Raw genomic sequence first — 24,659 nt, 5'->3', positions numbered from 1 at the left:
CAGCACGGGTTAGATACAGAGTAAAGCTCCCTCTGCACTGTCCCATCAAACACTCCCAGGGCAGGTACAGCACAGGTTAGATACAGAGTAAAGCTCCCTCTACACTGTCCCATCAAACACTCCCAGGGCAGGTACAGCACGGGTTAGATACAGAGTAAAGCTCCCTCAACACTGTCCCATCAAACACTCCCAGGGCAGGTACAGCACAGGTTAGATACAGAGTAAAGTTCCCTCTACACTGTCCCATCAAACACTCGCAGGACAGGTACAGCACGGGTTAGATACAGAGTAAAGTTCCCTCTACACTGTCCCATCAAACACTCGCAGGACAGGTACAGCACGGGTTAGATACAGAGTAAAGCTCTCTCTACACTGTCCCATCAAACACTCCCAGGGCAGGTACAGCACGGGTTAGATACAGAGTAAAGCTCCCTCTACACTCTCCCATCAAACACTCCCAGGGCAAGTACGGCACAGGTTAGATACAGAGTAAAGCTCCCTCTACACTGTCCCATCAAACACTCCCAGGGCAGGTACAGCATGGGTTAGATACAGAGTAAAGCTCCCTCTACACTGTCCCATCAAACACTCCCAGGGCAGGTACAGCATGGGTTAGATACAGAGTAAAGCTCCCTCTACACTGTCCCATCAAACACTCCCAAGGCAGAAACAGCACGGGTTAGATACAGAGTAAAGCTCCCTTTACACTTTCCCATCAAACACTCCCAGAGCAGATACAGTATGGGTTAGATACAGTCACTGACAGCAATCTCCTCCTGTCTGATATAAACCAACCCCACAGTCACTGACACCAATCTCCTCCTGTCTGATATTAACCAACCCCACAGGCCCAGAAAGATTAAACTCTGCCCGTTACTTGGATTGGACTTGTCTCCATTCCCATGCCGAGGGGATTGCTGTACCAGACAGGAGGGGCAACATTTGGGGACTCTCGATTCTCCACCAATTCCCATTCCCCTTCTTTCTGTTGGATAATGGAGGTGCCACTGTGTGTAATGTGCAAGTCAGTAAGAATTGTCAGTGAGGATTAATCAGCACTTTCTAACTGGAGATGTCAATCAGTGGAACTTTACAGAGAATAAATTGTAGATTTTGTACCAAAGGTCAATTTAGGGTTAAAGTAAAATTCATAATTTTATTGTCAAATAATTTCTTATGCAAGTCCTGAATTAATGGGAACGATCACAGACAATGATTCTTAAAGGGACACTGCAGCCCCAACAAGTCAATCAGCTATATATCCAGAATATTAATAACCCTATAACTGGCTGGAGTTTAACATCAGCAGAAACAAACTCCAACTGTCAGAATGAACATGGTTCAGTCCTGGATGTGATTAACAGCAGCAACAACAGCAGAATCCAACCCCTGCAGTGAATTGTGAACTCGCTGGTGTCTCAGCAGGTTGGATGACTGAGTGAATCCCTTCCCACACATGGAGCAGGTGAACAGCCAATCCCCAGTGTGAGTGGGTTCGTGTTGTATCAGTTTCCTTTTGCTTTTAAAACTCTTCTCACAGTCAGAACATTTAAAAGGTTTCTCCTTAGTGTGAACTCACTGGTTGGATGAATTAGTGAATCCCTTCCCACACTCAGAGCAGGTGAACGGCCTCTCCCTGGTGTGGGTGCGTTGGTGTCTCAGCAGACCACTTGCGCTTTTAAAGCTCAGCTCACACTTAGAACATTTATAAGGTCTCCTATCAGAGTGAACAAGCTGGTGTTTCAGTAGGTTGGATGACTGAGTGAATCTCTTCCCACACACGGAGCAGGTGAACGGTCTCTCCCCAGTGTGAACTCGCTGGTGTTGCAGCAGTGTGGTTGAATGAGTGAATCCCTTCCCACACACGGAGCAGGAGAACGGCGTGTCTCCAGTGTGAACTCGCTGGTGTCTGCTCAGGTAGGATGAGTGAGTGAATCCCTTCCCACACACGGAGCAGGTGAACGGCCTCTCCCCAGTGTGAACTCGCTGGTGAATCAGCAGGCCGGATGACTGAGTGAATCCCTTCCCACACAGAGCAGGTGAACTCACTGGTGTGTCCAAAGGCGGATGAACAAGTGAATCCCTCCCCACACACGGAGCAGGTGAACGGCCTCTCCCCAGTGTGAAGTCGCTGGTGTGTCAGCAGGTTGGATCATTTAATGAATCCCTTCTCACATGGAGCAGGTGAACGGTCTCTCCCCAGTGTGAGTGCGCTGGTGTACAATGAGATTGGATGAAGACCTGAACCTCTTCCCACAGTGAGATCAACTGAATGGTTTATCGTAAGTGTGAACTCGCTGGTGTTGAATCAGTTCCTCAGAGCTTTTAAAGCAGTTCGCACAGTCGGAGCATTTAAAAGGTCTCTCGTCAGTGTGAACTCGCTGGTGTCTCAGAAGGTGGGCTGAATTAGTGAATCCCTTCCCACACATGGAGCAGGTGAACGGCCTCTCCCTGGTGTGACAGTAGCTATGAGTTTCCAGCTCAGACGGGTAATTGAATCCCTTCCCACAGTCCCCACATTTCCATGGTTTCTCCGTGGTGCGGGTATACTAGTGTCTCTCCAGGTTGGACGATCGGTTGAAGCCTCGTCCACACACAGAACGCGTGTACGGTTTCTCCTCGCTCTGAATGGTGCAATGTTTTTTCAGGCTGTGTAACTGGTTAAAGCTCTTTCCACAGTCAGTGCATTGGAACACTCTCACTCGGGTGTGTGTGGCTCAGTGCTTTTCCAGTCACACTGATGTTGGGGTGATGTTTGGTTTGAGTTTCCTGTCTGTAAACCCTCCCCTTCTAATACCCTGTAAAAGGAGTTTACAAGAGACATCACTGTAAGTACAGGATAGAAATTCAGAACAGACAATTCTAGTTTATATGGAACAATCTTTCGTCTCTTTTTCCCCAAAGCTGTAAATCCCCGTCCCACACACTCTCCCTCCTCCCTGTGCTGAAATCCAAACCCATCGCACCATCTCCAACATTTTTCCTTTCAATCGACTTTTCTTCTTCCCCCTGAAGGTGTTGACTCTGATGGGTTCAGTTCTAAACTCATGAGGGACTGGAAGCCAGCACCCTGCGGGGACCGGACTCTGTCATAAAATAATGGCTTCAGAAGAGAAATTGAAGAAACTATTTAAAAGGTGTGGTGGTGAAATGTTGGGCGGGTGCTCAGCATCTCACACATTGTGTAAGATTAACATTCCACATGTTTGAAGCTGTTCATTCTGTCCCTGATTTGGGCATCTCTTGAGCTGGCACTTCTTGTCCCATTATACAGAGTTGGTGCAACAGGAGAGCCGGGGATCAGGGAGATTTTGGACAGGAAGCAAACAGCACGGACATTACACTGCAGGTGGGATATATGAGAGCGTTACAGTGAGGGCTTCGGGCACTTTATTAAACACACCCACAGCAGAAGCACATTAATCTGATGGGAGATCACTGACACACGAGCAGCCAGCAGTGTGGAGCCTCCTGAGAGTCCGGCCCCTTTCCAGCCAGTATTTACAGGAGCTGGGACACAGAAAGAGTCTCATTAAAATCACTGATATATTTGTTCACACAAACCAACCCCCAAAAAATTCTGAATGATTTCTCCCAGACGCTCCCTGACCAATCACCATTTCTCCTCCATTTACAGATGCTCCCTGACCAGTCACCATTACTGCTACATTTACAGACGCTCCCTGACCAGTCACCATTTCTCCTCCATTTACAGACGCTCCCTGACCAGTCACCATTTCTCCTCCATTTACAGACGCTCCCTGACAGTCCCCATTTCTCCTCCATTTCCAGACGCTCCCTGACCAGTCACCATTTCACCTCCATTTACAGACGCTCCTGACCAGTCCCCATTTCTCCTCCATTTACAGACACTCCCTAACCAGTCACCATTACTCCTCCATTTACAGACGCTCCCTGACCAGTCACCTTTCTCCTCCATTTACAGACGCTCCCGGACCAGTCACCATTCCTCCTCCATTTACAGACGCTCCCTGACTCACTTCCTGTCTGTCCCGGAGTTTGGCGGTTTGTTGAAATTCGGGCCGGAGCGAAACGGGAACACGCGGGTGGGGGCAGATAATGTTCACTGCTCTTATAATCGGGCCTGGGGCCGCACTCGGGGTGTGTGGAGCCCGCGTCCCCCCAGGGTTCATTAAACCGCCTCGCTCGCCACCCGCGCATGCTCAGCTCACACTGCCCAACAATCAGCCTCTCCCGCGCATGCTCAGCTCACACAGCCCGACAATCAGCCACTCATGCGCATGCTCAGCTCACACTGCCCAACAATCAGCCTCTACTGCGCATGCTCAGCTCACCTTCTGTTGTTCAGGTTTAAAGGTCAAGCCCCGCCCCTCACACTCTGATTGATTGGAGGACCCGCCGCCGTCTCGCCGAGCCCCGCTCGCTCCCTATTGGTCCAGAGCTCCCGTCAATCACCCGGGTAGTGTGAGCTGAGCATGCGCGGCCCTTGGCAGCAGCCGCTGACACATCAGGTGAGAAAACTCGGGGAGCGGGTTCATGAACCCCGGGGGGACGCGGGACGTTCACACCCCGAGCTCGGGGAGCGGGTTCGTGAACCCCGGGGGGACGCGGGCCGCTCACACCCCGAGCTCAGGGAGCGGGTTCATGAACCCCGGGGGGACGCGGGCCGCTCACACCCCGAGCTCAGGGAGTGGGTTCATGAACCCCGGGGGGACGCGGGCCGCTCACACCCCGAGCTCAGGGAGCGGGTTCATGAACCCCGGGGGGACGCGGGACGCTCACACCCCGAGCTCGGGGAGCGGGTTCATGAACCCCGGGGGGACGCGGGCCGCTCACACCCTGAGCTCAGGGAGCGGGTTCATGAACCCCGGGGGGACGCGGGCCGCTCACACCCCGAGCTCAGGGAGCGGGTTCGTGAACCCCGGGGGGACGCGGGACGCTCACACCCCGAGCTCGGGGAGCGGGTTCGTGAACCCCGGGGGGACGCGGGACGCTCACACCCCGAGCTCGGGGAGCGGGTTCCCGAACCCCGGGGGGACGCGGGACGCTCACACCCCGAGCTCGGGGAGCGGGTCCACGAACCCCGGGGGGACGCGGGCCGCTCACACCCCGAGCTCAGGGAGCGGGTTCATGAACCCCGGGGGGACGCGGGCCGCTCACACCCCGAGCTCAGGGAGCGGGTTCATGAACCCCGGGGGGACGTGGGCCGCTCACACCCCGAGCTCGGGGAGCGGGTCCACGAACCCCGGGGGGACGCGGGCCGCTCACACCCCGAGCTCAGGGAGCGGGTTCGTGAACCCCGGGGGGACGCGGGACGCTCACACCCCGAGCTCAAGGAGCGGGTTCATGAACCCCGGGGGGAGGCGGGCCGCTCACACCCCGAGCTCAGGGAGCGGGTTCCTGAACCCCGGGGGGACGCGGGCCTCTCACACCCCGGGCTCAGGGAGCGGGTTCATGAACCCTGGGGGGACGCGGACCGCTCACACCCCGAGCTCAGGGAGCGGGTTCATGAACCCCGGGGGGACGCGGGCCGCTCACACCCCGAGCTCGGGGAGCGGGTCCACGAACCCCGGGGGGACGCGGGCTGCTCACACCCCGAGCTCAGGGAGCGGGTTCATGAACCCCGGGGGGACGCGGGCCGCTCACACCCCGAGCTCAGGGAGCGGGTTCATGAACCCCGGGGGGACGCGGGACGCTCACACCCCGAGCACAGGGAGCGGGTTCATGAACCCCGGGGGGACGCGGGACGCTCACACCCCGAGCTCAGGGAGCGGGTCCACGAACCCCGGGGGGACGCGGGACGCCCACACCCCGAGCTCGGGGAGCGGGTCCACGAACCCCGGGGGGACGCGGGACGCCCACACCCCGAGCTCGGGGAGCGGGTCCACGAACCCCGGGGGGACGCGGGACGCCCACACCCCGAGCTCGGGGAGCGGGTCCACGAACCCCGGGGGGACGCGGGACGCCCACACCCCGAGCTCGGGGAGCGGGTCCACGAACCCCGGGGGGACGCGGGACGCCCACACCCCGAGCTCGGGGAGCGGGTCCACGAACCCCGGGGGGACGCGGGACGCCCACACCCCGAGCTCGGGGAGCGGGTTCACGAACCCCGGGGGGACGCGGGCTGCTCACACCCCGAGCTCAGGGAGCGGGTTCATGAACCCCGGCGGAGGCTGCGAGATTCTCAGCAGCTCAGCTCTGCTCGGTGCTGTGTGAACGGGCTGCTCCACACCCCGGCTGTTCCACACCCCGGCTGCTCACGGGGAATGCCAGTGCGGAGGGCCCAGTGCAGAAGGCCCAGGGTGGAAGACCCAGAGGAGAGTGTTCTAGGCGGGAGGCCCAGAATGGAGGACCCCAGGCGGGGGGCCTAGGGTGGAGCGGCTGGTCGCCAGAAGCGGAGTCGGATGATGCTGTGGGTGAGCATGCTGCACCGTTTCTAAAGTTGAAGAACGGTCTCCGGCCCGATTGAGTTCCAGCGGTCCCGTCTGTGCTCTGTTTGCTGGCAGCTGTGAGGCTTTGTTTCGGTGATGGGATCGGGTTTGTGCGCCGCCATTTGGTGGAGGAAAGACCGACTGTTCCTATCTATAGTATGGCGCTTGAACAGCCATAAGATGGGAAAAGAGAATGGGATAAAAGTAAAAAAGGAAAATAAAAGACAAAACAAGGTATATCGGCAAGGAATAATGAATGTCTTGATGGCTGGTTCCTGTGAGTGATAACAGCAAGAAGAAGGGAATTTCAGTACTCGTTTTCTTCTTTTACAGGATTTGAGAAAGTGGTCGGCTTCTTTTCTGTGGAAAGGTTGAAGACTACGGATAAGGATTATAACATTATATGGTTGGATAACATCAAGTGAAGATGAGGAGTTATTAGAGTGCCAATAGGACTGGCATTGAACTGGTATTACTTGTTTTTGAAGAAGTTTCGGGTTCTGGTTAAAAGTAGTTTACTTGAGGTCTTAAGTGATTTTTTTTTTATATGGTTGTGGGATTTTCTATATTGTGGTGTTATTTAGTGTTAAAGCCTTCCTTAACCGAACGAACGAACGCTCTAGTGAACGCACGCATGTGGATACAAATATATGCACGCACGCACACACGCATACACAATGGAACTTACGTTCGACCGAATGAAGGGCCCGCTCTCCAGGATGGGGTCACTCGGTGAGCGTGAGGCCTGCCGGACGGATGAACGGACGCACGCATGCACACAGGTAGACAAATGATACGCACGCTTACACAATGGAACTTACGTTCTACCGAATGAAGGGACCTTGCTCCCCAGGTGAAAGTCAGCTTGGTGAGCGTGAAGCCTGCCGGACAGATGAACGAACACATAGGCATGCACGCAGATAGAAACGGCACACATGTACTCAGTCAAGCACATGGAACTTACGCTTGAGCGAACGAATGGAGGAATGAATGATTGAACGATGCCAGTTGGACTGGCGTGTACGGATTCTTGGTTTATTAAATAGTTGCAGTTTGTATTGTAAACATTATTGATTTACCTGTAAAATTTACTGTTGTATTCATATTGTTGACCATAATTGGTAAATGAATGTAATGGATTTACTATGTAACTGTTGAGTTGTATAAGTACTGTTGTACTTGAATGTTAAAATTTAAAAAAAAAGGACAACAGGTTATACCAAGCAAAAATGAATATTGCCAGTAGGACTAGTATGTATTGTTTTTTACTATGGGTACCTGTATTGTTGACATTGGTTTTGTCTGGAAAAATTTATTATTGTATTTGTACTGTTAATCCTAAAGCTGTTTCTCCTAAGGCTTAGCCTTATTGTGGTTAATGAATGTAATGGGTTTATCATGTAATTGATGAATTGTAACAAGTACTACCAGATTTAAATAAAAGATCAATGAACCCCGGGCTGCTCACACCCCGAGTGCGGCCCCAGCCCCCATTATTAAAACACTCAACATTATCCACTTCCCCCCAACTACCCGCCGAAAAATCCAAATTTCTATCCTGACATTTGTAAACTCCTTTTACAGGGTATTAGAAGGGGAGGATTTACAGACGAGAAACTCAAACCAAACATCACGTCAAGATCTGACAGAGTGACTCCATTTTTCAGATTTCAAACATCAGTGTGACTGGAAAAGCACCGAGACACACACAACCGAGTGAGAGTGTTCCAGTGAACTGATTGTGGAAAGAGCTTTAACCAGTTACACAGCCTGAAAAACATCGCACCATTCACAGCGGAGAGAAACCATACACGTGTTTTGTGTGTGTGGACGAGGCTTCAACTGATCATCCAAACTGGAGAGACACAAGGACACCCGCGCCATGGAGAAACCGTGGAAATGTGAAGACTGTGGGAAGGGATTCAATTACCCACACCAGCTGGAAACTCATCGACGCAGTCACACCGGGGAGAGGCCGTTCACCTGCTCCATATGTGGGAAGGGATTCACTCAGTCATCCCACTTGCTGACACACCAGCGAGTTCACACTGGGGAGAGGCCGTTCATCTGTCCCGTTTGTGGGAAGGGATTCACTCACTCATCCCCGCTCCGAACACACCAGCTCATTCACACTGGGGAGAAACCTTTTAAATGCTCCGACTGTGGGGACAGCTTTAAAAGTTCTGCAGAGCTGGTGAGACACCAGCGAGTTCACACTGGGGAGAGGCCGTTCACCTGCTCCGTGTGTGGGAAGGGATTCACTCAGTCATCCGACCTTTTGACACACCACCGAGTTCACACTGGGGAGAGGCCATTCACTTGCTCCATATGTGAGAAGGGATTCACTCTGGTAGGCAACCTGCTGAGACATCAACGAGTTCACACTGGGGAGAGGCCGTTCATCTGCTCTGTGTGTGGGAAGGGATTCACTCAGCACTCCAGCCTGCTGACACACCAGCGACTTCACACTGGGGAGCGGCCGTTCATCTGCTCCATGTGTGGGAAGGGATTCACTCAGTCATCCAACCTCCTGGCACACCAACGAGTTCACAAGTGACGGCAGGGGTTGGATTCTGCTGTTATTGCTGCTGTTAATCACATCCAGGACTGAACCATGTTCATTCTGACAGTTGTTTCTGCTGATGTCAGTAATTCCTGTAATTGAGCTGGAGTTTAATATTGAGGATATATGTCAAATAAATCAGCTTTGTTTTAAATACATTGTTGTAGATTTTCGTCTTTCCCACCTGAGTGTTTAGCATCACCTGGCTGAAGCTTAGAAAGGACAATCTGTGGGGAGGATTGTACGGCGGGAACAGAACTTCAGCCTGGACACAGTCCTTCAGGACCACACTGAGAGGGGTAAACGGCACTTTGGTCTCTATCGTCTTCTCGGGTGAATTTCTCACGTGTCCAGAATCATTTTCTGCAACAATATGTCCTAGAACCAACAAGGGGGCAGGCCATATTAGATTTAGTAATGAGCCAGATTTAGTCAACAGCTTCACGGTGCGTGAACATTTCTCTAACAATGATCATAACATGATCGAGTTTCACATTATGTTTGAAAGGGAGAAACGCAAAACAGCTACTAAGATTCTAGTGTTAGATAAGGGCAATTTCAATGGAATGAGACAGAGACTGTCCACAGTAAACTGGGAAAATCTGTTAACGGGTAAAGCGACAGAAGATCAGTGGGAGGTGTTCAAAAACAGAAACATAGAAGATAGGAGCAGGAGTAGGCCATTCGGCCCCTCGAGCCTGCTCCACCATTCAATGAGATCTTGGCTGATCATCCAAATTCAGTACCCTGTTCCTGCCTTCTCTCCATATCCCTTGATCCCTTTAGCCTTAAGAAATATATCCAACTCCTTCTTGAATATATTTAATGAATTGGCATCTACTGCCTTCTTTGGTAGAGAATTCCACAGGTTCACCACTCTCTGGGTGAAGAAATTCCTCCTCATCTCTGTCCTAAATGGCTTACCCCTTATTCTTAGACTGTGACCCCTGGTTCTGGATTCCCCGACCATCGGGCACATCCTTCCGGCATCTAGTCTGTCCAGTCCTGTTAGAATTTTATAAGTTTTGATAAGATCCCCTCTCATTCTTCTAAACTCCAGTGAGTATAAGCCCAATCGACCCAATCTCTCCTCATACGTCATTCCTGCCATCCCAGGTATCAGCCTAGTGAATCTTCGCTGCACTCCTTCCATGGCAAGAACATCCTTCCTCAGATAAGGCAACCAAAACTGCATACAATACTCAAGATGTGGTTTCACAAAGGCCCTGTACAACTGCAGCAAGACATCCATGTTCCTGTACTCGAACCCTCTCGCTACGAAGGCCAACATACTATTTGCCTTCTTTACCGCCTGCTGCACCTGCATGCTTACTTTCAGCGACTGGTGCACAAGGACGCCCAGGTCTCATTGCACTTCCCCTTCTCCCAATCTATTGCCATTCAGATAATAATCTGCCTTCCTGTTTTTGACACCAAAGTGGATAACCTCGCAATTATACACGTTATGTTGCATCTGCCATACTTCTGCCCAATCACCCAATCTGTCCAAATCATACTGGAGTTTCTCGGCATCCTCGTCACAGCACACATGCCCACCCAGCTTTGTGTCATCTGCAAACTTGGAGATATTACATCTAGTTACCTCGTCCAGATCATTAATATATATTGTGAATAGCTGGGGTCCAAGGACCGATCTTTGCGGTACCCCACGAGTCACTGCCTGCTACTCGGAAAAAGAGCCATTTATTCCAACACTTTGCTTTCTGCCTGCCAACCAGTTCTCTATCCAAGTCAATACCTTGCCCCCAATCCCATGTGCCTTAATTTTACATGCTAATCTCTTATGCAGGACCTTATCGAAAGCCTTTTGAAAATCCGAATACACCACATCCACTGGTTCTCCCTTATCTATTTTACCAGTTACATCCTCAAAAAATTCCAGTGGATTACTCAAGCACGATTTACCTTTTGTAAATCCATGTTGACTTTGTCCAATCCGGTCACTTTTTTCCAAGTGCTCTACTATTACATCCTTTATAATGGACTCTGGCATTTTCCCCACTACCGATGTCAGGCTTACCGGTCTGTAATTCCCCGCTTTCTCTCTACCACTCTTTTTGAACAGTGGGGTAACATTAGCTACCCGCCAATCCATGGATACTGTTCCAGGGTCTATCAAATTTTGGAAGATGACCAGCAATGCATCTACTATTTCTAGGGCCACTTGCTTAAGTGCCCTAGGATGTAGATTATCAGGCCCTGGTGATTTATCAGCCCTCAATCCCATCAATTTCCCTAACACCATTTCCCTACAAATACTGATTTCTATCAGTTCCTCCCTTTCATTAGACCCTCTGTTCCCCGACATCTTTGAGAGGTTATTTCTGTCCTCCTTTGTGAAGACAGAACCAAAGTATGTATTTAATTGGTCTACCATTTCTTTGTTCCCCATTATAAATTCCCTGATTCTGACTGCAAGGGACCTACGCTTGACTTCACCAATCTTTTTCTCTTCACATATCTATAAAAGTTTTTACAGTCAATTTTTATGTTCCTTGCAAGCTTACTCTCATACTCTATTTTCCCCTTCTTAATTAAGCCCTTTGTCCTCCTTTGTTGAATCCTAAACTGCTCCCAATCCTCAGGCTTACTGCTTTTTCTGGCCAATTTACATGGCCAATTTATATGTCCTCTCCTTGGATCTTATGCTTTCCCTAATTTACCTTGTTAGCCACGGTTGAGTCACCTTTTTTGTTTTATTTTTACGTCAAACTGGGATGAACAAATTCTGTAGTTCATCCATGCGATCTTTGAAAGTTTGTCATTGCCCATCCACCGTCAACCCTTTGAGTGACATTCCCCAATCAATCCTACCCAACTCGCACCTCATACCATCGTAGTCTCCTTTATTTAAATTCAGGACCCTAGTCACTGAGTCAACTACTTCACTCTCCATCTTTATGAAGAATTCTATCATATTATGATCACTCTGACCCAAGGGGCCTCGCACAACAAGATTGCTAATTAATCCTTTCTCATTACATAATACCCAGTCTAAGATGGCCTGTTCTCTAGTTGGTTCCTCGACATATTGGTCCAGGAAACCATCCCGTATACACTCCAGGAATTCCTCCTCCACAGTATTGTTACTAATTTGGTTAGCCCAATCTATAGGTAGATTAAAGTCACCCATGATGACTGCTGTGCCCTTATTGCACGCTTCTCTAATTTCCTGTTTAATGCCAACCCCGACCTCAGCATTACTGTTTGGAGGTCTATATACCACTCCCACTAACGTTTTCTGCCCCTTGGTATTTCTCAGTTCTACCCATACAGATTCCACATCATCAGAGCTAATATCCTTCCTTTCAATTGTGTTAATCCCCTCTTTAACCAGCAATGCTACCCCACCTCCTTTTCTTTCTTGCCTGTCATTCCTGAATATTGAATACCCCTGGATGTTGAGTTCCCAGCCTTGGTCACCCTGGAGGCATGTTTCTGTAATCCTAATCATATCATATCCGTTTACCTCTATTTGCACAGCTAATCCATCCACCTTATTACAAATGCTCCTCGCATTAAGACACAAAGCCTTCAGGCTTTTTTTTTAACGCTCTTAGATCTTTTAGAATTATTATTTACTGTGGCCATGTTTGATTTAAACCCTTGATTTCTCTGCCTGCCACTTTTGTTTTTCTCCTTCCTGTCTTTTGCTTTTATCCTTGTTTCCCTTTCCTCTGTCTCCTCGCAAAGGTTCCCAACCCCCTGCAATTTTAGTTTAAACCCTCCCCCAGAGCATTAGCAAACACTCCCCCTAGAACATCGGTCCCGGCCCTGACCAGGTGCAAACCGTCCATTTTGTACTGGTCCCACCTCCCCCAGAACCGGTTCCAATGTCCCAGGAATTTGAATCCCTCCCCCTTGTACCATTCCTCTAGCCATGTATTCATCAGAAATATCTTTCTATTTCTACTCTGACTAGCACGTGACACTGTTAGCAATCCTGAGATTACTACCATGGAGGTCCTATTTTTTAATTTACCTCCTAACTCCTTATATTCAGCTTTTAGGACCTCATCCCGGTTTTTACCTATATCGTTGGTACCTATATGCACCATGACAACTGGCTGTTCACCCTCCCCTTCCAAAATGTTCTGTAGCCGCTCTGAGACATCCTTGACCCTTGCACTAGGGAGGCAACACACCACCCTGGAGTCTTGTTTGCGGCCGCAGGAACACCTATCTATTCCCCTTACAATAGAATCCCCTATTACTATAGCTCTCTCCCTCTTTATCCTTCCTTCCTGTGCAGTAGAACCACCCCTGGTGCCAAAAGTTGGCTGCTGCTGCTTTCCTCTGGTAAGCCATCCCCCCCATCAGTATCCAAAGCGGTATATCTGTTTGAGGGGGAGATGGCCACAGGGGTCCACTGCACTACCTGCCTGCACCTACTACTCTGCCTGTTGGTCACCCGTTCCCTTTCTGCCTGTGCCACCTTTACCTGCGGTGTGACCAACTGCTTAAACGTGATATCCGCGACGTCATCAGCATCGCGAATGGTCCAGTATGTATCCATTCGCAGCTCCAGCACCACAATGTGGTCTGTCAGTAGCTGCAGCAGGACACACTTCCTGCACACATGGTTGTCAGGGACAGAAGAAGTGTCCCTGAGTTCCCACATAGCGCAGGAGCATACCACTGCACCGGGCTGTCCTGCCATGACTTACCCTTTAATTAATTCAAATTAAATTAAACAAATCAATCCCACCAATTTCACTACAGTTAAATGATATAAGGGCCTTGTTTTACAAACAGTTCCCGCTACACCACAGAGAGCTTAGAAACTATAAACCACAGAGTTAAAGTTTAAAAAGAGAGAAATACTCACCAACCAATCACTTACCTGCTTTGTGGTGACGTCACACTTCGATTACTTTTTACTTCTCTCCCTCTGAGATTGGAGATTAGTGATGCTCTGTGGCCTATCTGCGCCTCGGGCTCACCTTAAATACTTGCCGCTGCTTGGATTCCCGCCGCTGCCGCACTGAGGCCTACCTGTGCCTTGGGCTCACCTTTTATAGCTCACCGCCAGCGAGATTCCTGCCGCTGCCACTCTGAGGCCTACCCGTGCCTCGGGCTCACCTTTTATAGCTCACTGCCGCTGAGATTCCTGCCACTGCCGCTCTGAGGCCTACCCGCGCCTCGGGCTCACCTTTTATACTGCCGCCGCCACCGAGATTCCCGCCGCTGCCACTCTGAGACTTACCTGTGCCTTGGGCTCACCTTTTATACTGCCGCCGCCGCTGCCGAGATTCCCGCCGCTGCCGCTCTGAGGCCTACCCGCGCCTCAGGCTCACCTTTTATACTGCCGCTGCCGCTGCCGAGATTCCCGCCGCTGCCGCTCTGAGGCCTACCCGCGCCTCAGGCTCACCTTTTATACTGCCGCCGCGACAATCATTGGCTCATTGATTTTATTCTCACTCTGCACACAGCAGGTGTAGAACTGAACCGAACCAGAGTAGAGGGGGGGTGGGGGGGAAACTGGGAGTGGAGGAAAGAAATGTTGGAGATGGTGCGATGGGTTTGGATTTCAGCACAGGGAGGAGGGAGAGTGTGTGGGACGGGGATTTACAGCTTTGGGGGAACAAGAGAGGAAAGTATGTTCCATAGAAACTAGAATTGACTGTTCGGAATTTCTATCCTGCACTTACAGTGATGACTTTTGTAAACTCCTTTTACCGGGTATTAGAAGGGGAGGATTTACAGATGGGAAACTCAAACCAAACATCATGTCAAGATCTGACAGAGTCACTTCATTCATCAGGAATATCATCACCCTCTGAATGTGGAAGAAGAAATGTTTGTCTGTTCTGTCTGTGGGAAAAGATTTCAAACATCAGTGTGACTGGAAAAGCACCAAGACACCCACACCCGACTGAGAGTGTTCCAGTGCACTGACTGTGGAAAGTGCTTTAACCAGTTACACAGCCTGAAAAAACATTGCGCCGTTCACAGCGGGGAGAAACTGTACACGTGTTGTGTGTGTGGACGAGGCTTCAACCGATCATCTAACCTGAACAGACACAAGGACACCCGCACCACGGAGAAACAGTGAAAATGTGGGGACTGTGGGAAGGGATTCAATTACCCATCTGAGCTGGAAACTCATTGATGCAGTCACACTGGGGAGAGACCATTCACCTGCTCCGAGTGTGGGAAGGGATTCAGTCAGTCATCCAACCTTCTGACACACCAGCGAATTCACACTGGGGAGAGGCCATTCACCTGTTCCGTGTGTGAGAAGACTTTCACTCACTTGTCCACCTTGCTGACACACCAGCAAGTTCACACCGATGATAGATCTTTTGAATGTACTAACTGTGGGAAGAGCTTTAAAAGCACAAAGGAACTGGTGACCCATCAACGCACTCACACTGGGGAGAGGCCTTTCACTTGCTCCGAGTGTGGGAAGGGATTCACTTGTTCGTCCACCCTGCTGACACACCAGCAAGTTCACACTGGGGAGAGGCCATTCACCTGCTCCCTGTGTGGGAAGGGATTCAATCAGCCATCCCAAATCATTGTACACCAGCGTGTTCACACTGGGGAGAGACCTTTCACCTGCACTGTGTGTGGTAAGGGATTCATTGATTCATCCAACCTGCTGACACACCAGCGAGTTCACACTGGGGAGAGACCATTCACCTGCTCCGTGTGTGGGAAGGGATTCACTCATTCACCCCACTTGGTGAGACACCAGCAAGTTCACAAGTGACTACAGTGGTTGGATTCCAATGGTATTGCTGCTGTTAATTGCATCCAGGGCTGAACCATGTTCACTCTGACAGCTGGAGTTTGTTTCTGATGATGTTAATAATCCCTATAACTAGGCTGTTGTTTAATATTCTGCATAACTGTTGAATAAATCTACTTTGTTTCCAGCACACAGTGTGTTGAGTCCTTGATTTCTCCAAGATAAGAGGAGACTAATTGATGTCCTGTTACTGACGGCTGCATTTTTTTTGTGCCTTTTCTCTTTTCCAACTCAAGATTATTTCAGTTCTCATACCTTCGGTTACTCTCATGGACAAGTCCCAGCACCCCATACATTCCAGAGTGTCTCTCCTAGCCTTGGTATCCATAGAAACATAGAAACATAGAAACATAGAAGATAGGAGCAGGAGTAGGCCATTCGGCCCCTCGAGCCTGCTCCGCCATTCAGTGAGATTATGGCTGATCATCCAAACTCAGTACCCTGTCCCTGCCTTCTCCCGATACCCCTTGATCCCTTTAGCCTTAAGAAATATATCCAACTCCTTCTTGAATATAGTTAATGAATTAATGAATTGGCCTTCACTGCCTTTTGTGGTAGAGAATTCCACAGGTTCACCACTCTCTGGGTGAAGAAATTCCTCCTCATTTCTGTCCTGAATGGCTTACCCCTTATCCTTAGACTGTGACCCCTGGTTCTGGACTCCCTGACCATCGGGAACATCCTTCGAGCATCCAGGGAAGGTATCGGTAACACTCCCGGGATCACTAAATACAAACCCAGTCTGTGAATCACTTTCAGCGACTGGACTTAGCGTGTGACCCACAGCATCTCTCTCACCTTCGATGTGTGAATACAGCATCACGCCTGCAAACCTCATCTTGAATTTACATCCACTCAGCAAATGTATTTAACAAATTACGAACAAGTAAACACATCACGGGTCAAGAATCCCGCTCTATATTCACAGGAGAAAGTCTGGTATCTACTCCTCGAGTGGACAAAATAAGGAAAGATCCCAAATGGAAGATGCCCTTGAATTCTTTATTAATACCTTTCAAATCGTGACCGGTTCCTTCCTTATTCTAGAATTCCCCATCCCTGTGGGAAAAGATATTGGGCAATAACTGCTAATTGGAAATTTTTAACTAGAGTTTCAAGCTGACCGGTTCCTTCTCTCAGACAATCTCCAAGGAGACTCTTTGATTTAAACACAGCTCTCCCCTCTTTTATATCCAGGATTAGAGTTACTGGGAATTTAAAAAGGGCTCGTCAGTCCTCTACAGATTGAACCAATTATGCAGCTCTGGGTCAGTTTGAATTATTCCTCTCTCCAGCCTGTAACGGATGAAACTTGTAACACTGAGGCTGAAACTCACTTCCGTGCTCCAGGGGTGCAGGGAGTGCTGGGCACAGAGTGAGCAGCAAACCGGCTTCAGAGAGGGCACTCTGAGTGAAACTTACCCTGGGTTTTCCAATTAACTTGCGCAGGGGATTCCAGCCCTGGGACTGTACATGGGGATTCCAACCCTGGGACTGTACATGGGGATTCTAACCCTGGGACTGTACATGGGGATTCTAACCCTGGGACTGTACATGGGGATTCTAACCCTGGGACTGTACATGGGGATTCTAACCCTGGGACTGTACATGGGAATTCTAACCCTGGGACTGTACATGGGGATTCTAACCCTGAGACTGTACATGGGGATTCTAACCCTGAGACTGTATATGGGGATTCTAACCCTGGGACTGTACATGGGGATTCTGACCCTGGGACTGTACATGGGGATTCTAACCCTGGGACTGTACATGGGGATTCTAACCCTGGGACTGTACATGGGGATTCTAACCCTGGGACTGTACATGGGGATTCTAACCTTGGGACTGTACTTGGGGATTCTAACCCTGGGACTGTACATGGGGATTCTAACCCTGGGACTGTACATGGGGATTCTAACCCTGGGACTGTACATGGGGATTCTAACCCTGGGACTGTACATGAGGATTCTAACCCTGGGACTGTACATGGGGATTCTAACCCTGGGAATGTACATGGGGATTCTAACCCTGGGACTGTACACGGGGATTCTAACCCTGGGAATGTACATGGGGATTCTAACCCTGGGACTGTACATGGGGATTCTAACCCTGGGACTGTACATGGGGATTCTAACCCTGGGACTGTACATGGGGATTCTAACCCTGGGACTGTACATGGGGATTCTAACCCGGGGACTGTACATGGGGATTCCAACCCTGGGGCTGTACATGGGGATTCTAACCCTGGGTCTGTACATAGGGATTCCAACCCTGGGACTGTACATGGGGATTCTAACCCTGGGACTGTACATGGGGATTCCAACCCTGGGACTGTACACGGGGATTCTAACCCTGGGTCTGTACATAGGGATTCCAACCCTGGGACTGTACATGGGGATTCTAACCCTGGGACTGTACATGGGGATTCCAACCCTGGGACTGTACATGGGGATTCTAACCCTGGGACTGTACATAGGGATTCCAACACAGGGAATGTACATGGGGATTCTAACCCTGGGACTGCACATGGGGATTCTAACCCTGGGACTGTACATGGGGATTCCAACCCTGGGACTGTACATGGGGATTCTAACCCTGAGACTGTACATGGGGATTCTAACCCTGGGACTGTACATGGGGATTCTAACCCTGAGACTGTACATGGGGATTCTAACCCTGAGACTGTACATGCGGATTCTAACCCTGGGACTGTACATGGGGATTCTAATCCTGGGACTGTACATGGGGATTCTAACCCTGGGACTGTACATGGGGATTCTAACCCTGGGACTGTACATGGGGATTCTAACCCTGGGACTGTACATGGGGATTCTAACCCTGGGACTGTACATGGGGATTCTAACCCTGGGACTGTACATGGGGATTCTAACCCTGGGACTGTACATGGGGATTCTAACCCTGGGACTGTACATGAGGATTCTAACCCTGGGACTGTACATGGGGATTCTAACCCTGGGACTGTACACGGGGATTCTAACCCTGGGACTGTACATGGGGATTCTAACCCTGGGACTGTACATGGGGATTCTAACCCTGGGACTGTACATGGGGATTCTAACCCTGGGACTGTACATGGGGATTCTAACCCGGGGACTGTAGATGGGGATTCCAACCCTGGGGCTGTACATGGGGATTCCAACCCTGGGACTGTACACGGGGATTCTAACCCTGGGTCTGTACATAGGGATTCCAACCCTGGGACTGTACATGGGGATTCTAACCCTGGGACTGTACATGGGGATTCCAACCCTGGGACTGTACATGGGGATTCTAACCCTGGGACTGTACATAGGGATTCCAACACAGGGAATGTACATGGGGATTCTAACCCTGGGACTGTACATGGGGATTCTAACCCTGGGACTGTACATGGGGATTCTAACCCTGGGACTGTACATGGGAATTCTAACCCTGGGACTGTACATGGGGATTCTAACCCCGGGACTGTACATGGGGATTCTAACCCTGGAACTGTACATGGGAATTCTAACCCTGGGACTGTACATGGGGATTCTAACCCTGGGACTGTACATGGGGATTCTAACCCAGGGACTGTACATGGGGATTCTAACCCTGGGACTGTACATGGGGATTCTAACCCTGGGACTGTACATGGGGATTCTAACCCTGGGACTGTACATGGGGATTCTAACCCTGGGACTGTACATGGGGATTCTAACCCTGGGACTGTACATGGGGATTCTAACCCTGGGACTGTACATGGGGATTCTAACCCTGGGACTGTACATGGGGATTCTAACCCTGGGACTGTACATGGGGATTCTAACCCTGGGACTGTACATGGGGATTCTAACCCTGGGACTGTACATGGGGATTCTAACCCTGGGACTGTACAAGGGGATTCTGACCCTGGGACTGTACATGGGGATTCTAACCCTGGGACTGTACATGGGGATTCTAACCCTGGGACTGTACATGGGAATTCTAACCCTGGGACTGCACATTGGGATTCTAACCCTGGGACTGTACATGGGGATTCTAACCCTGGGACTGTACATGGGGATTCTAACCCTGGGACTGTACATGGGGATTCTAACCCTGGGACTGTACATGGGGATTCTAACCCTGGGACTGTACAAGGGGATTCTGACCCTGGGACTGTACATGGGGATTCTAACCCTGGGACTGTACATGGGGATTCTAACCCTGGGACTGTACATGGGAATTCTAACCCTGGGACTGTACATGGGGATTCTAACCCTGGGACTGTACATGGGGATTCTAACCCAGGGACTGTACATGGGGATTCTAACCCTGGGACTGTACATGGGAATTCTAACCCTGGGACTGTACATGGGGATTCTAACCCTGGGACTGTACATGGGGATTCTAACCCAGGGACTGTAGATGGGGATTCTAACCCTGGGACTGTACATGGGGATTCTAACCCTGGGACTGTACATGGGGATTCTAACCCTGGGACTGTACATGGGTATTCTAACCATGTGTCTCCTCCAATACAATTCTTTGGGATTTAAATGGTAAAGTCGCAAGAGGGTTCAGGAGGGGTGGTGAGAAACTCCCGGTGTGCACAGTGAGAATAAAATCAATGAGTCAATGATTGTCTCTCCGGGTCACTGGGACCCTGAAGCCCCGCCCACTCTCTGTTCCTGTACCAAGGTGGTGGGCGATTACACAACAGATATTTGATCTCCAGATAAAGAAGGACCTGTGGCCTGTTTACAGGAATTGCCTGTTTTATTGATGTGTGTGTGTTAGTCACCAGGAAAGCTAAAAATACACGACTGGGAACATCCACGGGGGTGCAATCCCAACAGTTACGCTGGGATCACTCCCACTGCTGAACTCCACCACTGACCCTGCTGAAGGTTGTAAACTCAGGGAGTGGGGCCTCCAGGAGTGGACGGTAAGAAAGCTGGGTTTCAGTATTCTGACAAATATATGGCGAGAGCCAGACAAATCCTTACTGAGGAACCATCTGGGGTTTTACCGGCCAGCGTAGGTCTAGGGGTGAAAGATGCCTGACTCCCTGAACTGTCTTACACTGAACCCAGGTCGGATCGAGGTGAGTTCAGTTTATTAAACCTCAGTCTGCTTCCCCTCAAGCTGCTGAGTGAGTGAATCAACACTTTCTTCACAAAACACCAGAAAGCCAGACCACAAGTCACGCCCTCAACTCCGTTTATTGGTAACAACTCTCAACTTCTGGTTACATTTGGGCACAGGGGTGCTTTACAGACAAGTATAAATGTAATCAGAGTCACCCAGCAGTTATACAGTGAAGAGTATCTTAACAAAACGAGCAGTAAAGGTTACCCAGGCTATTCAGTGAATCACTGAAAAATCAGCACTAATGGATGCTGAGTATTAATTACAACAGGGACCAGAGTCAGTGGTTATAAATTGGTGAGATTACTTTAAGAATAATTCCTTTGATAGCTGACACGTTAACTGCTTTGAACAGCCCATCTATCAAATAGCTCAAGTCTACGTGTGATTACCAACATTCAGTGTTTACATAGCCTCCTCCTCTAGTTGTAGAACAGACTTTCTCCTGTCAGTATAGAGCGAGAGGATTGGGCCGTGACCTGTTTGCAGGCGCGATGCTCTATTCACACATCGAAGGTGAGAGAGATGCTGCAGGACACATGTTATGTCCAGAAGGGGTTATTCACATCAGAAACAACCGCCAACTGTCAGAATGAACATGGTTCAGTCCTGGATGTGATTAATAGCAACAATAACAGCAGAATCCACCCCCTGCAGTCACTTGTGAACGCGCTGGTGTCTCAGCAGGGTGGATGACCGAGTGAATCCCTTCCCACATACAGAGCAGGTGAACGGCCTCTCCCCAGTGTGAATGCGTTGCTGTTTCAGCAGATAACGTGCTTTTAAAGCTCTTCTCACAGTCAGAACATTTAAAAGGTCTCTCATCAGTGTGAACAAGTTGCTGAGCAGTGAGGCTGTATGAATTAGTGAATCCCTTCCCACACACGGAGCAGGTGAACGGCCTCTCCCCAGTGTGAATACGCTGGTGTGTCAGAAGGTTGGATGAAGTAGTGAATCCCTTCCCACACACGGAGCAGGTGAATGGCCTCTCCCCGGTGTGACTGCCTCGATGAGTTTCCAGCTCAGATGGGTAACTGAATCCCTTCCCACAGTCCCCACATTTTCACGGTTTCTCCATGGTGCGGGTGTCCTTGTGTCTCTCCAGGTTAGATGATCAGTTGAAGCCTCGTCCACACACCGAACACGTGTACGGTTTCTCCCCGCTGTGAATGGTGTGATGTTTTTTCAGGCTGTGTAACTGGTTAAAGCTCTCTCCACAGTCAGTGCACTGGAACACTCTCACTCAGGTGTGTGTGTCTCGGTGCTTTTCCAGTCACACTGATGTTTGAAATCTTTTCCCACAGACAGAACTGGCAAATATTTGTCCTTCCACATTCAAAGGCCGATGATATTCAGGTCCTGATGAATGGAGTGACTCTGTCAGATCTTGAAGTGATGTTTGGATTGAGTTTCCCATCTGTAAATCCTCCCCTGTAAAAGGAGTTTACAAAAGTCATCACTGTAAGTGCAGGATAGAAATTCAGAACAGACAATTCTAGTTTCTATGGAACATTCTTTCCTCTCTTGTTCCCTAAATGATGTGGTCCAATCAAACTAAAAGAAACCAAAATAAGCAACAAAGTCCCTCCAAAAGCAAAGGGAAACTTCCCAACTAAACCAGAATGTTGTTACCAGTGTCTGAGAGACACTCTGTACCCTGACGCACCCACCGGTCGAGGAAGGTATCAAGTGAACTGATGGACACCGCCTGCTCCCATTCCAGAGCCACCTGGCATGGAGAAGACTGCGGAACAACAACTTGTATTTATATCGCGCCTTTGCTGCAGTAAAATGTCCCAAGGTGCTTCACAGGAGTGTTAGAAATCAAAATTTGACACAGAGCCACATAATAGGGCAGATGACCAAAATTAGGGCATCTGCCCATATTAGGGCAGATGACCAAAAGCTTGGTCAAAGAGGCAGGTTTTCAGGGGTGTCTTAAAAGAGGAAAGAGAGGTAGAGAGGCAGAGAGGTTTAGGGAAGGATATCCAAAGCTTAGGGCCCAGGCAGCTGAAGGCACGGCTGCCAATGGTGGAGCCATTAAAATCAGGGATGCTCAAGAGGGCAGAATTAGAGGAGCGCAGATATCTCAGGGGGTTGTGGGGCTAGAGGTGGTTACAGAGATAGGGAGGGGCGAGGCCATGGAGGGATTTGAAAACAAGGATGAGAATTTTAAAATTGAGGCGCTGCTTAACCGGGAGCCAATGTAGGCCAGCGAGCACACGGTTGATGGGCGAACGGGACTTGGTGCAAGTTAGGACACAGGCAGCTGAGTTTTGGATGACCTCAAGTTTACGTAGGGTGGAATGTGGGAGGCCAGCCAGGAGTGCATTTAAATAGTCAAGTCTCGAGGTAACAAAGGCATGGATGAGGGTTTCAGCAGCAGATGAGCTGAGGCAGGGGTGGAGTCGGGCGATGTTACAGAGGTGGCAATAGGCCATCTTAGTGAGGGTGCGAAAATGTGGTCAGCTCTCATCTTGGAATCAAATATGATACCAAGGTTGTGAACCGTCTGGTTCAGCCTCAGACAGTTGTCAGGGAGAGGGATGGAGTCAGTAGCTACGGAACGGAGTTTGTGATCGGGATTGAAGACAATGGCTTCGGTCTTCCCAATATTTAGTTGGAGGAAATTTCTGCTCATCCACAACTGGATTCCGGACAAGCAGTCTGACAATTTAGAGACAGCAGAGGGGTTGAGTGAGGTGGTAGTGAGATAGAGCTGGCTGTCATAAGAACATAAGAATTCGGAGCTGGAGTGGGCCATACGGCCCTTCGAACCTGCTCCACCATTCAATAAGATCATGGTTGATCTTTGACCTCAACCCTACTTTCCCGCCCAATCCCCACAAGCCTTGATTCCCCTAGAGTCCAAAAATCTATCTGTCTCAGCCTTGAATATACTCAATGACTCAGCATTCACAGCCCTTTGGGGTAGAGAATTCCAAAAATTCACAACCCTCTGAGTGAAGAAATTCCTCTTCATTGCAGTAGTTAGAATACATGTGGAAACTGACGCTGTGTTTTCAGATGATGTCGCTGAGGGACAGCAGGTAGATGAGTAATAGGAGGGGGACAAGGATAGTTCCTTCGGAGACACTAGAGGTAACAGTGCTGGAGCAGGAAGAGAAGCCATGGCAGGAAATTCTTTGGCTATGACTGAGTAGATAAGAATGGAACCAGGCGACTGCAGTCCCACCGGGTTGGACGATGGTGGAGAGGTGTTGGAGGAGGATGGTGTGGTCAACCGTGTCAAAGGTTGCAGATAGGTCAAGAAGGGATAGTTTCCCTTTGTCACAGTCACATAGGATGTCATTTATGACTTTAATAAGAGCTGTTTCGGTACTGTGATGGAGCAGAAACCTGATTGGAGGGATTCAAACATGGATTTCCAGAAAAGGTGAACACGGATTTGGGAGGTGACAAAAGGTTCACGGACTTTGGAGAGGAGAGGGAGGTTGGAGATGGGGTGGTAGGGGCGGGGTCAAGGCTTTTTTTTTGAGGTAGAGAGGCAGGCAGCCAGAGCGACCGCCCCCCCATGGGCCCTGCCCATCCTGGACCTACAAATTGCTGTTTTCACCAGGCCCAAGAGCAGGTCCAGGAGAAGATCCTCCCACTTACTCATCCCCTCCACACTGGGCGGGCAAAGATTAGGAGCGTGGGGCTAAAGTGTAACCAAGAGTTGAGGAGCAGCCTTGATGGCAATAGATTGGGAGAAGGGGAAGTGCAACGAGACCTGGGTGTCCTTCTGCACCAGCCGCTGAAGGTAAGCATGCAGGTGCAGCAGGCGGTTAAGAAG

At 49.9% G+C, this 24,659-nt stretch overlaps 1 protein-coding gene and 1 pseudogene across 3 annotated transcripts; one reads left to right on the top strand and one right to left on the bottom strand.

Moving 5' to 3' along the window:
* Positions 1-24,659, bottom strand: part of LOC147118804 (uncharacterized) — a 56,112-nt pseudogene that overhangs the window by 9,708 nt on the left and 21,745 nt on the right.
* Positions 5,729-15,712, top strand: LOC147118805 (uncharacterized). 3 transcript variants are annotated; one of them, XM_085984608.1, is made up of 2 exons: positions 5,729-6,882; positions 7,998-9,132. In XM_085984608.1, exon 2 carries the CDS (start codon positions 8,296-8,298, stop codon positions 8,968-8,970), a length of 675 nt encoding a protein of 224 aa, XP_085840734.1. In that variant the 5' UTR covers positions 5,729-6,882; positions 7,998-8,295; the 3' UTR covers positions 8,971-9,132. The 3 variants fall into 3 exon arrangements, with proteins under 3 accessions (XP_085840734.1, XP_085840735.1, XP_085840736.1); XM_085984609.1 differs by adding an exon at positions 15,278-15,712 and having other exon boundaries at positions 6,790-8,958; XM_085984610.1 differs by adding an exon at positions 15,115-15,712 and having other exon boundaries at positions 6,790-8,966.

Source organism: Somniosus microcephalus, chromosome 4 (assembly GCF_052327205.1).
Source record: "Somniosus microcephalus isolate GS21.2 chromosome 4, FLI_Smic_1.0, whole genome shotgun sequence".
NCBI classification, from domain to species: domain Eukaryota; kingdom Metazoa; phylum Chordata; class Chondrichthyes; order Squaliformes; family Somniosidae; genus Somniosus; species Somniosus microcephalus.
This window is presented reverse-complemented; position numbering and strand designations above follow the sequence as displayed.